The sequence below is a fragment of the Pogoniulus pusillus genome, chromosome 32 (genome assembly GCF_015220805.1).
Source record: "Pogoniulus pusillus isolate bPogPus1 chromosome 32, bPogPus1.pri, whole genome shotgun sequence".
Classification (NCBI taxonomy): Eukaryota; Metazoa; Chordata; class Aves; order Piciformes; family Lybiidae; genus Pogoniulus; species Pogoniulus pusillus.
In genome coordinates, this window is record NC_087295.1 from 12,010,192 (window position 1) to 12,022,302 (window position 12,111).

General features: G+C 50.2%; 1 protein-coding gene across 1 annotated transcript in view; it reads left to right on the plus strand.

The window, feature by feature from the left end:
* The first annotated feature begins 5,759 nt into the window (after positions 1-5,759).
* The window catches only part of ADCY1 (adenylate cyclase 1), a 174,394-nt gene continuing 168,042 nt past the window's right edge, over positions 5,760-12,111 (plus strand). Inside the window, exon 1 of the mRNA XM_064169698.1 lies at positions 5,760-6,477. Within this exon, the coding sequence (XP_064025768.1) occupies positions 5,815-6,477 (663 nt within the window). The 5' untranslated portion in view covers positions 5,760-5,814. The remainder of the gene's footprint in view (positions 6,478-12,111) is intronic.

Below are 12,111 nucleotides of genomic sequence, written 5' to 3' on the forward strand. Positions count from 1 at the left end.
AAGACTATTTCTAAGGTCTAATAGTAGTTAAGAGAGACTTCTGCTGTAGTGTAACCCAGATCCATACATTATCCATCTCTCCATGAAGAAATGTTTTCCACTTCCAGTGACTGAAACAACCAGGTCAGCTTGCCCCTTAGGAAAAGGCTGAATAAACACAGGTTTTGCAATTCAAAAGGTGATAAAAATGGGCTCTAGTCACCCTTTCCTGTCAATACTACACTTAATCTCAGACCAGGCCCTGATTACAAACTGAAAGGCATTCAGTAGGAGGAGTTGCCTTGCATCTGGCCAACATTCAAAACTTGGAGCATGTTATGTATCAAACCCACCACGTGGCTTCTTTAGAAAGGACTCCCAAGTGTACTACAGACCACAAAGTGTTGTTCATAGTTCAAAAAACCCTAACCAAGCAGCTGGCATGTGTAGCAGATAAGTTTGGTGAGAAAATGAAGTGCTATGTCAAGAGGATTCCAGCAGGTTTATAGCTGGTTACTTGCTGTAAGAGTTGTCTCTCACAGGAAGTTTCTGAGGTTCCTTTGTTATGTTCCTGACATCAGGTGACAAAAATGAGGCTTGGCACTACGCAGGGTAAGGTGGGAATCATATTTAAGAATCATAGAATCAAGCAGGTTGGAAGAGACCTCCAAGATCATCCAGTCCAACCTAGCACCCAGCCCTGTCCAGTCAGCTAGACCATGGCATTAAGTGCCAGGCTTTTCTTGGACACCTTCAGGGCAGCCCATTCCAGTGCCAATCACTCTCCCTGCCAACAACTTCCTCCTAACATCCAGCCTATACTTCCCCCAGCACAACTTGAGACTGTGTCCCCTTGCTCAGTTGCTGGTTGTCTGGGAGAAGAGCCCAACCCCACCTGGCTACAGCCTCCCTTCAGGGAGTTCTGGACAGCAATGAGGTCTGCCTGAGCCTCCTCTTCTGCAGGCTGCACACCCCCAGCTCCCTCAGCCTCTCCTCATAGGATCTATGTTCCAGGCCTTCCATCAGCTTTGTGGTGTTTGCCCTGAGAGTGAAACAGTGTTCCAAAGAAGGAGGTTTCATGTGTCTCTGTGTGTTGTTCCCATTGTCATGTAGTGCCTAAGGAAGATGAAGCTTCCACAGTTTACTGTTTCCCCTGGACCTGACAAGAAGAGATGTTTGCATGACAGACACACAGAATGGTGAGGGTTGGAAGGGATCTCTGGATCCCTTAGTCTGACCACCTGCAGGGTAACCCACAGCTGTTTGTGCCTGTCTGGGTGGGTTTGGAATCTCTCTGAAGAGACTCTACATTCCATCCAGGCAACCTACTCTAGGGCTCCTGCACTCTCATAGCAAAGAACTTTTTTTCCTTCTGTTTAGGTGGAATCTCTTTGATTCCAGTTTGCATCCATTGCCCCTTGTCCTGTGACTGAGCACCACTGAAAAGAGCCTGGCCACCCTCCACTTTAGCTCCTGCTGAGCATTGAGAAGCTCTCCTCCAGGCTAAACAGCCCCAGCTTTCCCAGCTGCTCCTCCTCACAGAGATTGTTCACTCCCCTTAGCATCTTTGTAGCCTCCACTGGACGATCTCCAGTAGTTTTCTGTCTCTCTGGGGAGCTCACATCTGGAAGAGGGCAGAGAAGGACAACAACCCCCTTGACCTTCTGGTCACACACTTCTTCATGTACCCCAGGAGACCATTGTTCTTCTTGGCCACAAAGCAGCACTGCAGGCTCGTAGTGAACTTGTCCACTAGGACTGCCAGATTGCTCTTTGTTTTCTCATACATAGCAGCCTACTTTACTTACCCAAACGGTGGTTCCAGTGAGCATGAAATAACCTAAACCACGAGGTGCCTCACGGGGATTTACTTGCCTGCCACTTGACTTGGAGGTGTCAGTTGATGGAAAAACTAAACACAAGCTGGCAATGTGTGCTTGCAGCCCACAAGATACCTGTGGCCTGGGCTGCATCAAAAGAATAGTGACCAGCAGGATGAGGAGAGGGATTCTGCCCCTCTGCTCTGGTCCACTTAAGTGAGAGTCCACCTGGAGCACTGAGTCCAGCTCTAGGGACCCCCAGCACAAGAAGGAACTGCTGGAGTGGGTCCAGAGGAGGCCACAAAGATGTTCAGAGGAGTGAAGCAGCTCCAGGTTAGAACAGTTTGGGCTGTTCAGCCTGGAGAAGAGAAGGCTCTAGGGAGACCTTAGAGCAGCCTTCCAGTACCTGAAAGGGGTCTGCAAGAAAACTGGGGAAGGACTTTTTACAAGGGCTTGTTGTGATAGGATGAGGGGCAAGGGCTTTGAACTAGAAGAGGGTAGATTTAGACTGGAGATTAGAAATAATTCTTTCCAGTGAGGGTGGTAAGTTAGTGGCCCAGGTTGCCCAGGGATGCTGTGGATGCCTCCTCTCTGGAAACGTTCAAGGCCAGGTTGGATGGGGCCTTGAGCAACCTGTTCTAGTGGGAGGTGTCTCTGGGGCAGGGGCTTGGAACTGGATGATCTTTAAGGTCCCTTTCAGCACAAATCATTCCATGAATCTATGGAACTCCTCCCGTGGATTGTTCCTAGGGCTGGCCAGCTAGCTGGCACCTTTGATGCAGCATGAGATGTGAAATACTTTATCCTTCAGGATATATGAGGTCAGAAGAAAGATGAAGACAGGTGAAAAAACAAAACAACAGTGTGTGTTTGTCTAATCTATGTGTGGCTGAAGTTAATTTATGCACCAAAGTGAACAGGGAGATAGATTCTATCAGCTTTCCAAGCACACAATAAATGCTGCAAAACAAGGGAAGCAGTTTGGTAGTTTGGCTGAGTTTTGGGGGGATTTTGTTGCTGTTGTTGTGTTTGAGGGGTTTTTTTTTGGCTGGCTGGTTGGGTTTTTCTATTTATTTGGTTTGGTTTTGGGGGGTGGTAGGGTGAGGTTTTTTTTGGTTGGGTTTTTGTTTGTTTGATTAGGTTTTTATGGTTCGTTGGGTTGGGTTTGGGGTTGGTTTTTTTAGATGTAATTTCATTTCAACAAAACATCTCTTGCTGTTTCCAGAATTCAGGACAGTGAATCCAACCCCCTTAGTTTCTTTCTGAAAGAGATTACAGAAATGTAAATATCAGTTGTGTTGGTTTTGAGAGTCTAGGTCACAGCCTCAGAAACCACCTTAAAGTCAGAGAAATCATAGAATGGTTTAGGTTGGAAGGGGCATCAAAGATCATCAAGTTCCCTGCCATAGGCAGGGACACCTCCCACTAGAACAGGTTGCTCAAGGCTTCATCCAACCTGGCCTTGAACACCTCCAGGGAGGGAGCAGCCACAACCTGCCTGGGCAACCTGTGCCAGTGTCTCACCAGCCTCACTGGAAAGAACCCTTTCCTAATATCTAGTTTGAATCTTCCCTCTGCCAGTTTAAACCCATTACTTCTCGTCCTGTCATTACAAGACCTTGTAAATTGTCCCTCCTCAGCCTTCCTGTAGGTCCACCTTCAGATACTGGAAGGCCACTATAAGGTCTCCTCAAAGTCTTCTCTTCTCCAGGCTACTCTTGTAGCAGAGCTGCTGCAGCCCTCTGATCATCTTTGTGGGCTGGAAAAGGTCTCCAATGTCATCAGTTCTTACCTACGACCAGCACAGCCATAGCTCATACATTTTACTATGTAACACACAAGCTCCAGCACTGTTGATTCATTCCCTTTCCCTAAGGAGGTCTGTAGAGGTTCAAAAGAACAACTGCACACTGAGCCTAGGGGGATGTAACTGGCATAAAATAGTAAAACATTAATATAAATAATGATGCTGCTTCAGAGGGAGCTGAGCAGAGACCTCATTGCTCTCAAGAGCTCCCTGGAAGGAGGCTACAGTGAGATGGGTTTCGGTCATAGAATGAGAGGAAATGGCCTGAAATGGCTCCAGGGGAGGTTTAGGTTGGACATTAGGAAAACTTCCTTTCTTGCAGGAGTGGTCAGATGTTGAAACAGGCTACCCAGGGAGATTATGCAGTCAGCATCCCAGGGGATGTTCAAGAAAGAAACGTGTGGACGTGGCACTTTGGAACATGATTTAGTGACCACAGTGATGTTGGGTTCATGGTTGGACTCCATGATCCTAGAGGTCTATGATTCTTTATCAGAGGAGATGCTTTTTAGAGCTGTTTTACCATGCAGAAGTGAACCATCAGCATTATTCACAGCTGTAAGAAGTCCCTCCTTGTCGGCTCTTGATGCTAAGGTACTTCAGCCCAAATCCAGAACCAGAGTCTGATAACTCTGACATAAAAATCACCAACCGGATCTGCAACACACTTGTGATAGCAGGATTCTGCTTGGATTCTGGAAAGTATCCATGCACTGCTTCTGAAAAGCAGAGGTTAAGGGTTACCAGCTGCAAAGCAGCTCCATGGAAAAGGACCTGGGAGCCCTGGTAGGCAGAATTCATCAGTTGGCAGCAATGTGGCCAGGAATGCCAATGGTAGTGCACTCTGTGGTGGCAACCTGGGGACAGTGGTGTGTAGCAGCAGCATTTAGAAGCAGATCTGGAAGGTCATTTTCAACAACAACAGACTCCAAGCTCAACATCTTTGTGAGGCACCCAGCACAGTTTTGTGGGGGCTGATAATCAGCCTGTGTCACCAGAGCAGCCCTCCGCTGCCACTGCCTGGTTTGTGTTCCCAAACAGGCAGAAAGTGCACGCAGAGACCTCTTTTCTTGAAGGTTTCCTCTCTCAAAGCACTTTATTCCAGCTGCTTCAGAATCTCAAATGAGTCAAATCAGCATGTTTATTCAGGCAGATAGGACTTTATTTCTCCAAGGAAGCAGGATTCACCTATGCAGTGTGGCTATATAGCTACGTATTGACATGTGTGTATATGTTTAAGTGCGTTTCACTGCTTCTCTGCGGGACTTGTACGTTTACATCTGTTTAAACAGATGCAAAGGCAAGTGGGCAGCACAGAAGGCTTGTGTGGCTGGCCGTGGACACCTGGCAGGGAGGGCCACGGAATATCTGCCCACGGCTCCAGGCCTCGCCTGGGGGACGTGTCTGGCTTCCCAAATGAGCGACGTGCAAGCGCCTCTCACTCCCCATCCCTGAGGAGATGCTCTTGGACGCGGGAAGGAGATCACCCTGCCTTTCCTTTCCTCCTGCGTTCCCTCTGCCCCACTTTCCCCCTTCTTAGCCCTGGGAAAGTTTTATTGTTTATTTCCCCCACACCTCTGCCCTGCATTTTGTTATTGCTTTGTTTGGGTTTTTTTTTTTTGGGTGGTTGTGGTGGTTTTTGTGTGTTTGCTCGCTCGCTTTTTTAATGGTAGTCCGCTTGCCACCCGCTCTCCATAGCTGCTGCTCCTCCAAATCTCAGTGTCTCACGGGAGACCTGCCTGTTGACTGTCCCCTTCTCTCGGTTTCCACCCACCCCTCCCCTCCGCTCGGTTTCAAACCTTTGGATGGTGTTTTGGTGTCATTAGGAGATTAACATCCCTGGAGCACCAGGGGAGGAGGAGAAGGAAGAGGAGGAGGAGAAGGAGGAGGAGGGTGGCGAAGGGGAGAGCGAGCGAGCAGGCAGGGAGGTTGGCACATCCACGCGAGTGAGGCTGGTCCCAGCCATCCTGGGCAGAACCGGAGGCGGGGAGGGGGGACCCAGGGACACATAGACCTGCGGCGGCGGCGGCGGCTGGCGGGCAGCGCCCGGTGCCCGCGTCCGGAGCTGCGGGGGCTGCCGGCGGGCGGGCGACAGCGGTCCTGCTCGCAGCCCCCTGCGCTGCTTATGAGCAGCGGCGGCGGCGGCGGCAGCGAGACACGGGAGCGGCAGCGGGGGACACCGGGAGGAGCATCTCGTCCCCGAGGTTTATGAATGGCACTGACATGGAGGAAATACCGTTTCAGAAAGTCAAGACCAAGAGGAAGAAGTGCTGCCGCTGCTGCTGCTCCCCGCCGGCTGCCGCGGCTGCGGGAGCCGGGCTGGGGGACCCCCCGCCGCTGCTGCTGCTGGATGCCATCGCCTGCGAAGACGAGTTCGACTGCAAGGAGCTGGAAGCTCTCTTCCAGAGCTACAACCTGAAGCTGGAGCAGACGTCCACCCTCAAAGCGCTGGCCGTCCTGATCGTGCTGACCGCCAGCCTGGCCCTGGTGGAGCTGCTCTCCAGCCCCAGCCTCACCATCTCCAAAGGCTCACACCCGGTGCACTGCATCATCTTCCTCTCCCTCTTCATCGTCACCAATGTCAAGTACCTGCAGGTCACCCAGCTCCAGCAGATCGTCAAGCTCACCTTGCTCTTCAGCTTCACCTTCTCCTTCCTCTGCTGCCCCTTCTCGCTCGGCGCCTACGGCATGGAACCCCCGAGCGCCCCTGAGCAGGGCATGTGGCAGCTCATGCTGGTCACCTTCGTCTCCTACTCGCTGCTGCCCGTCCGGACCCTGCTGGCCATCGTTTTCGGGCTGGTGGTGTCCGTCTCCCACCTCATCGTCACCGCCACCTCCGTCAGTGCCAAGCGGCAGCGGCTCTGGAGGACGGTGAGAGGAGGGGGTCGGGCCGGGCACTGCAGCGCTGCGCGGCAGGGGTGCGGGCCCGCCAGCGGGGGGATGCGGAGAGGCGCGGAGCGGAGCGTGCAGGCGCAGAGGGGAGAGGAGAGGGGAGGGGAGGCGCGGAGAGGAGAGGAGGAGATGGCGGCTGGGCAGTGCCCACTGTATGCCTGGCCAGGCAGGGGCCTTAGGGAGCCTCTCTAGTTGCCCAAAGTTTGCAGGGAGCCGGGAGTGGGAGGGGAGGGGGATTAGGGTGGCTCCTGGGAGGTGAGATCTCCGAGCTTTGTGTCTCAAAGGAAGAGTGGGGACTGGGGAAGGGTTAGGGCTCTGGAGCAGCCCCAGAACGGCCAGTGCAGGTTCAGTGCTTAGACAGGACGCCGCTTGGCTGGCTCCAAAGTTGGCACAGGTGATGAGCTGCCTGCACTGACAACCCTTCCATCGCCTAGAGTCGCTTCCTCACCGCCTTTCCAGCTGTGGACCCTTCCTGCGCCGTTTCTAGGTGATGGTGGTGGTGTGGGGGGTCTGACAAAACCGATCTGAAATAGCTGGGACACCCCAGGGGTAGAACCCACCTCGAGGTTCTCCAGCCAGTGTGGCATTCACAGAATCACCAAATGGTTTGTGTTGGAAGCAGCCTTGACGATTATCTAGTTCCAACCCCTCTGCCATGAGCAGGCATCCAGCAGCGTGTTAAAGCTGTGCCTCACAGCCCTCAGTTACAGATGGGCACACTGAGGTACAGAGGCAGAAAGGACTTGACATTCCAGCTGCTGCCCTGCTCCCCACCAACACTCCCTGCTATGTCACTGAACTTCCCAATGGTCCCCTTTCCCATCTGAAGGGAGCCATCGAAACCTCCCTCAGCAAACAGCATCTCTGGAAACGTGCTGCTGCACTCTTCCCCCCTCCCTCCTTCCTTCCCTCCCTCCCTCCCTTCCCCCAGTCACTATTTATAGCCCTGCAGGGCTTTCTCCAGCTTCCCTGGCCTGATGGGCAGCACAAGCAGGGGAAGGAGGATGGGGAGACTGTTGGGATTGTGAGTCGGGGTTTCCTGCTTAAGGCTCCATTACATGGTGCCTTTGACCCACTGGGAAAGAGAAGCGGGGAAGAAAAAATGTGGGGTCCTCCCTCAGATTATATTGATTGCATCTGCCCTTAGGGAAAGCATTCAGGTTCTGGGGTCTAGATTGGTGTTGAACAACAATTTAATGTCTAATGGAAGCACTTGGTACTCTAGTTCTCCTAAATCCATGTATTATTCTCTGTGTCTATTTAAGGCTGTGCTGCTAGGAGGCACAGCTGGCAGGGGCACAAACACCTTTGTGCCCAGCAGCCTGAATTCCTTCCTCCTGCTCACCTGCCTGCAGGGACACGCATCCCAGTGTGACCATACCTACACGTAACGGAGAGGCACAGGGACAATCAAAGGAGTGGGGTTCCTGAGACAAACAGGATTATGCATGGCTTCAGGCTGCTGAGCTGGTGGACAAAACAAATTGTCTATTTTGAAGGGGAAGAGAGAGATAAGCTGAGCTTTATGATTTACCCAGATAATCTGATGGTCTATTTTTAAATGCATGCTTTAGAGTTTCTGTGAGAGAGGGAGAGCCGATGAGGCGCAGAAGAGCTTTCTTAAAAGCATCCAAAAGGATGCTAAAAAACAATGGAATGTCTCTCTTTGGGTAGGGCTGAAGGTAGCTCTTAGTCCTGAGAGGACTCCAGGCTTTGCTGTCTGCCCTGACACGCAGGCAGATTTCCCCTGATGCAGAGCAGTGTGGCACCTGCTGTTCCAGACAAGCAACATAAAGCCGTGGACAGCAACGTCTGCTTGCTGAATTGTCTAACAGAGCTCAAATGTGGAACGTTTGGAAGGGTGGAAATCTGCTGACTCTTTTCCTTCACCCAAATTTAACTCCCTTACTTCACTGACAAGAAGCTGGCTGGAAAATAATGTAGAAGTAGTTGACCAGCAGCTGATGTTGCACATGCAGGTTTCTCCTTTGTCAGCCTTCTCCCCCCCCCAAAACCAGACCGATTTCAGTAATTCGCACGCCAGAGCAGCCTGCTTTGCTGGTGACAGGAGGCAGAAACCAGGGAAATAACTGCTCTGTGAACTCCTGTCACACAGAAATGCACATTGATTTGTCACGCATTTGCAAGCAAAAGGAGTCTTCTCATTTGGAGGCTACCTCTGGCTGTGGAAGAGACTCTTCCTGCACGCAGAAGTTGGGTTTTCTTTTGCAACGGTTAGAAAGGTAAAGCTGCATAGAAGCTGCCTGCTCTGATTTTTCTTTGCCTGGCCTGAGAGTAGCCCAGGAGTAGGTCAGCATTGCTTTTAAACAGGCACTGGCTTGCAGTCCAGATCTTCTCCTCAGCTGCTGGGGTTTGTCATGGCCACCCCATGGCTTGCAGACACAACACGCAGTTGGCCTGCCAGGGAGGCAGTACCGCTCTGTGCAGAGCTGCAGTAGTGTGAATGGCTCTGTTCTTTCTCCCACCCCCTTGTCTCCTAGCCCCGAGCAAGCAGGTCAATTAAAATCTTTAAATAGAAATCTGCTGGATCCAGAAATGAAGAACACCTGTACCAACCACAGATGCCAGTATTCTGTTAAAGGAGCAGGGTTTGGCTGATTCAGGCAGGAAACCAATTTTGCCTTTTGTGTAGCCTGAGCTTCAGGATAGCAGAGATCTAGCAACTTCCATTGAAGTTAAACTGACAAGTGCCTCGTGTTATTTGAAGTTCAAGCCATTAAAAACAAAAGGCCATAGCCAAGTCAAAGGGTTTGTTCTGGAGTGGACTCTTGGATGCAAATCTTCTCTGCCTTCTGTCTGAGGAATCACCATATGCAAAACTTTGAGTGATGATCAGAGGGTAGGAGCAGCTCTCGTATGAAGACAGGCTGGGAGGGTTTTTGCTGTTCAACCTGAAGAAGAAAATGCTCCAGGGAGACCATAGAAGAGCCTTCTAGTACCTGAAGGGGGCTACAGAAGAGCTGGAGAGGGAATTCTGCCAAGGCATGGAACAGCAGAACAGGGAGTAATGGCTTCAAACTGGAAGAAGCCTGATTTAGATATGTGGATGATTTTTTTCCCCATGAGAATGGTGAAGCAATGGAGCAGGTTGGCCAGAGAAGCAGTGAAAGCTCCAAGCCTGGAAGCATTTAAAGGCCAGGTTGGACAAGGCCTTGAGCAACATGGTCTAGCAGGAGGTCCCTTCCAACCTAAACCATTCTGTCATTCTGTGATCTGTGATAGATAGTATGGTCCTACTCTGGCTGGGGGGTTGGACTGGCTGATCTCCTTGGGTCCCTTCCAACCCCTAACATCCTGTGAGCCTGTGAATGCCAAAAACATCACTTCAGTTATGATGAATCAGACCCTGAGTGGGTCCAATGGCTGGCTTAAAACTTTCACTCCTGTAAAAGTGGAAATACTTCAGCACGTTGAAGTCAACAGGTCGCCTTATTGTGAGAGAAGTTCATTACTAGGTGGCCACAGTAAAGCACACTGAATTTGCAAGTGGTAGCTTTCTGAGAGCACAGCATTGTCTGTGGAGTTCATGGGCTCATGCCTTCTAGCTCTAACCAATGCTAGATGCCATTTCATGCCATATTGGAGTCAAGATATAAATATGCCTAAAAGGGGAGAGGTGGGAACAGAAGTTCAGGGAGGCAAAGAGAGTGAGGAGCTGAACTTGACCTCCATCTTTCCACTCAGTACCTGCTGCTTCATCAAATGGAATATTTCAGGATGCTAATCTGCCCTGCTCATTGCTTAAGGGATGTAGTAAATGTAGTAATAGATTTTATATATATATATGTATATATATATATAAAATAATATATGTATATAGTAAATGTAGTAATAACCCAACAGCACTATTGTATAAAGGTAATAATCTCATTGCTGTCTACAGCTACCTGAAAGGAGGTTGTTGCTAGGTGGGGTTGGTCTCTTCTGCCAGGCAACCAGCAGCAGAACAAGGGGACACAGTCTCAAGTTGTGCCAGGAGGGGTCTAGGCTGGATGTTAGGAGGAAGTTGTTGGCAGAGAGAGTGATTGGCATTGGAATGGGCTGCCCAGGGAGGTGGTGGAGTCGCTGTCCCTGGAGATGTTGAAGCAAAGCCTGGCTGAGGCACTTAGTGCCATGGTCTGGTTGATTGGCTAGGGCTGGGTGCTAGGTGGGACTGGATGATCTTGGAGGTTGCTTCCAACCTGGTTGATTCTATGGTAAATAGAATATTAAATATATGCAAAGTACTCATGGGTGACCCTGACCCTGTTTGGAAGAAGCTCATGGCAACAAGCACGGTGACTTCCCAGCTGGTTTTGCATGTCTTACCTGACATTGTGATAAGGATGGAAATAGTGCACAGAATCCACAATATATTGATCAGTTGAACCCTTTCACTTCTTTTGGTGTCATGGAACAAAATGTTCATGCCATGGAATGTGAAGAGGTACCCAGATACGGCCTACTAAGAAAGTTTCGGTAGCTTGGACTCTAGTCTTCTTCCCTTTTCCCCCTCCCTACAATTTCCAGATGTAGTTTATGGGCTTCAGAGCCATTACAGAAGCACAGAACCCAGCCCAAGGAGCTTAGCCTAATTTTTGCTGTGATGCAGTGAGTGGGCGTTAGAGGCATTAGGGCCAGATGGGGTGAGGAAGACAAAGGCTGCTGACAGAAATTACTGAGTGCTTGTGTGTGCAGATTTCATGACTTTTATTGGTCCTCTAAAGGTCTTTGTCTCCTTATTTTCATTTAAATAGATCTAGAATCATAGAATAGTTTAGGTTGGAAGGGAGCTCAAGGATCAGCCAGTTCCATAGGCAGAGACACCTCTCACTAGAACAGGTTGCTGAAGGCCTCATCCAAACTGGCTTTGAACACCTCCAGGGAGGTTGTGGAGCACCCAATGTGATCAAAGATTGGGTGATGCTGTGCTCCACAACCTCCCTGGGCAACCTGTGCCAGTGTCTCACCAGCCTCACTGCAAAGAACCCTTTCCTAACATCTAGTTTGAATCTCCCCTCTGGCAGTTTACACCCATTACTCCTCATCCTATCATTACAAGAACTTGCCAGTGGTCCCTCCCCAGCCTTCCTGTAGGTCCCCTTCAGATACTGGAAGGCCACTCCAAGGTTCTCCTTGAAGCCTTCTCCAGGCTGCAGAGCCCCAACTCTTGTAGCCTGTCCCCATAGCAGAGCTGCCGCAGCCCTCTGAGCATCTTCATGGCCCTCCTCTGGTTTTGCTCCAGCAGTTCCATATCCTTCTTGTGTTGGAGGCTCCAGAATATGCTTGCTTCCAGAAAACTCAAAAGCACCTTCACACATCACAGAATTACTCATTTTTAAAGGGCAAACTTTTGGTGAAAGCCTAAGTCCCAACGTGGTTAACAAAGAGCAGAAGAAAGAAAGGTGTTAGCATAGATTTGGGGGTGGAGGGGAATACTCTCTTCAGCAGTGGGGTGAAATGTTGCCATTTTTACAGCTCTATTTGAAGTTGGGTGTGTGCATGCAGTTTTTTAATTCCATGGTCAGTGCTTTTGTTGGGCAAGTATCAAAATTGTAGTGGGGAATTAGTAGACAATGAAAAGGATAACCTAAAGGAATGATTATTATCTGG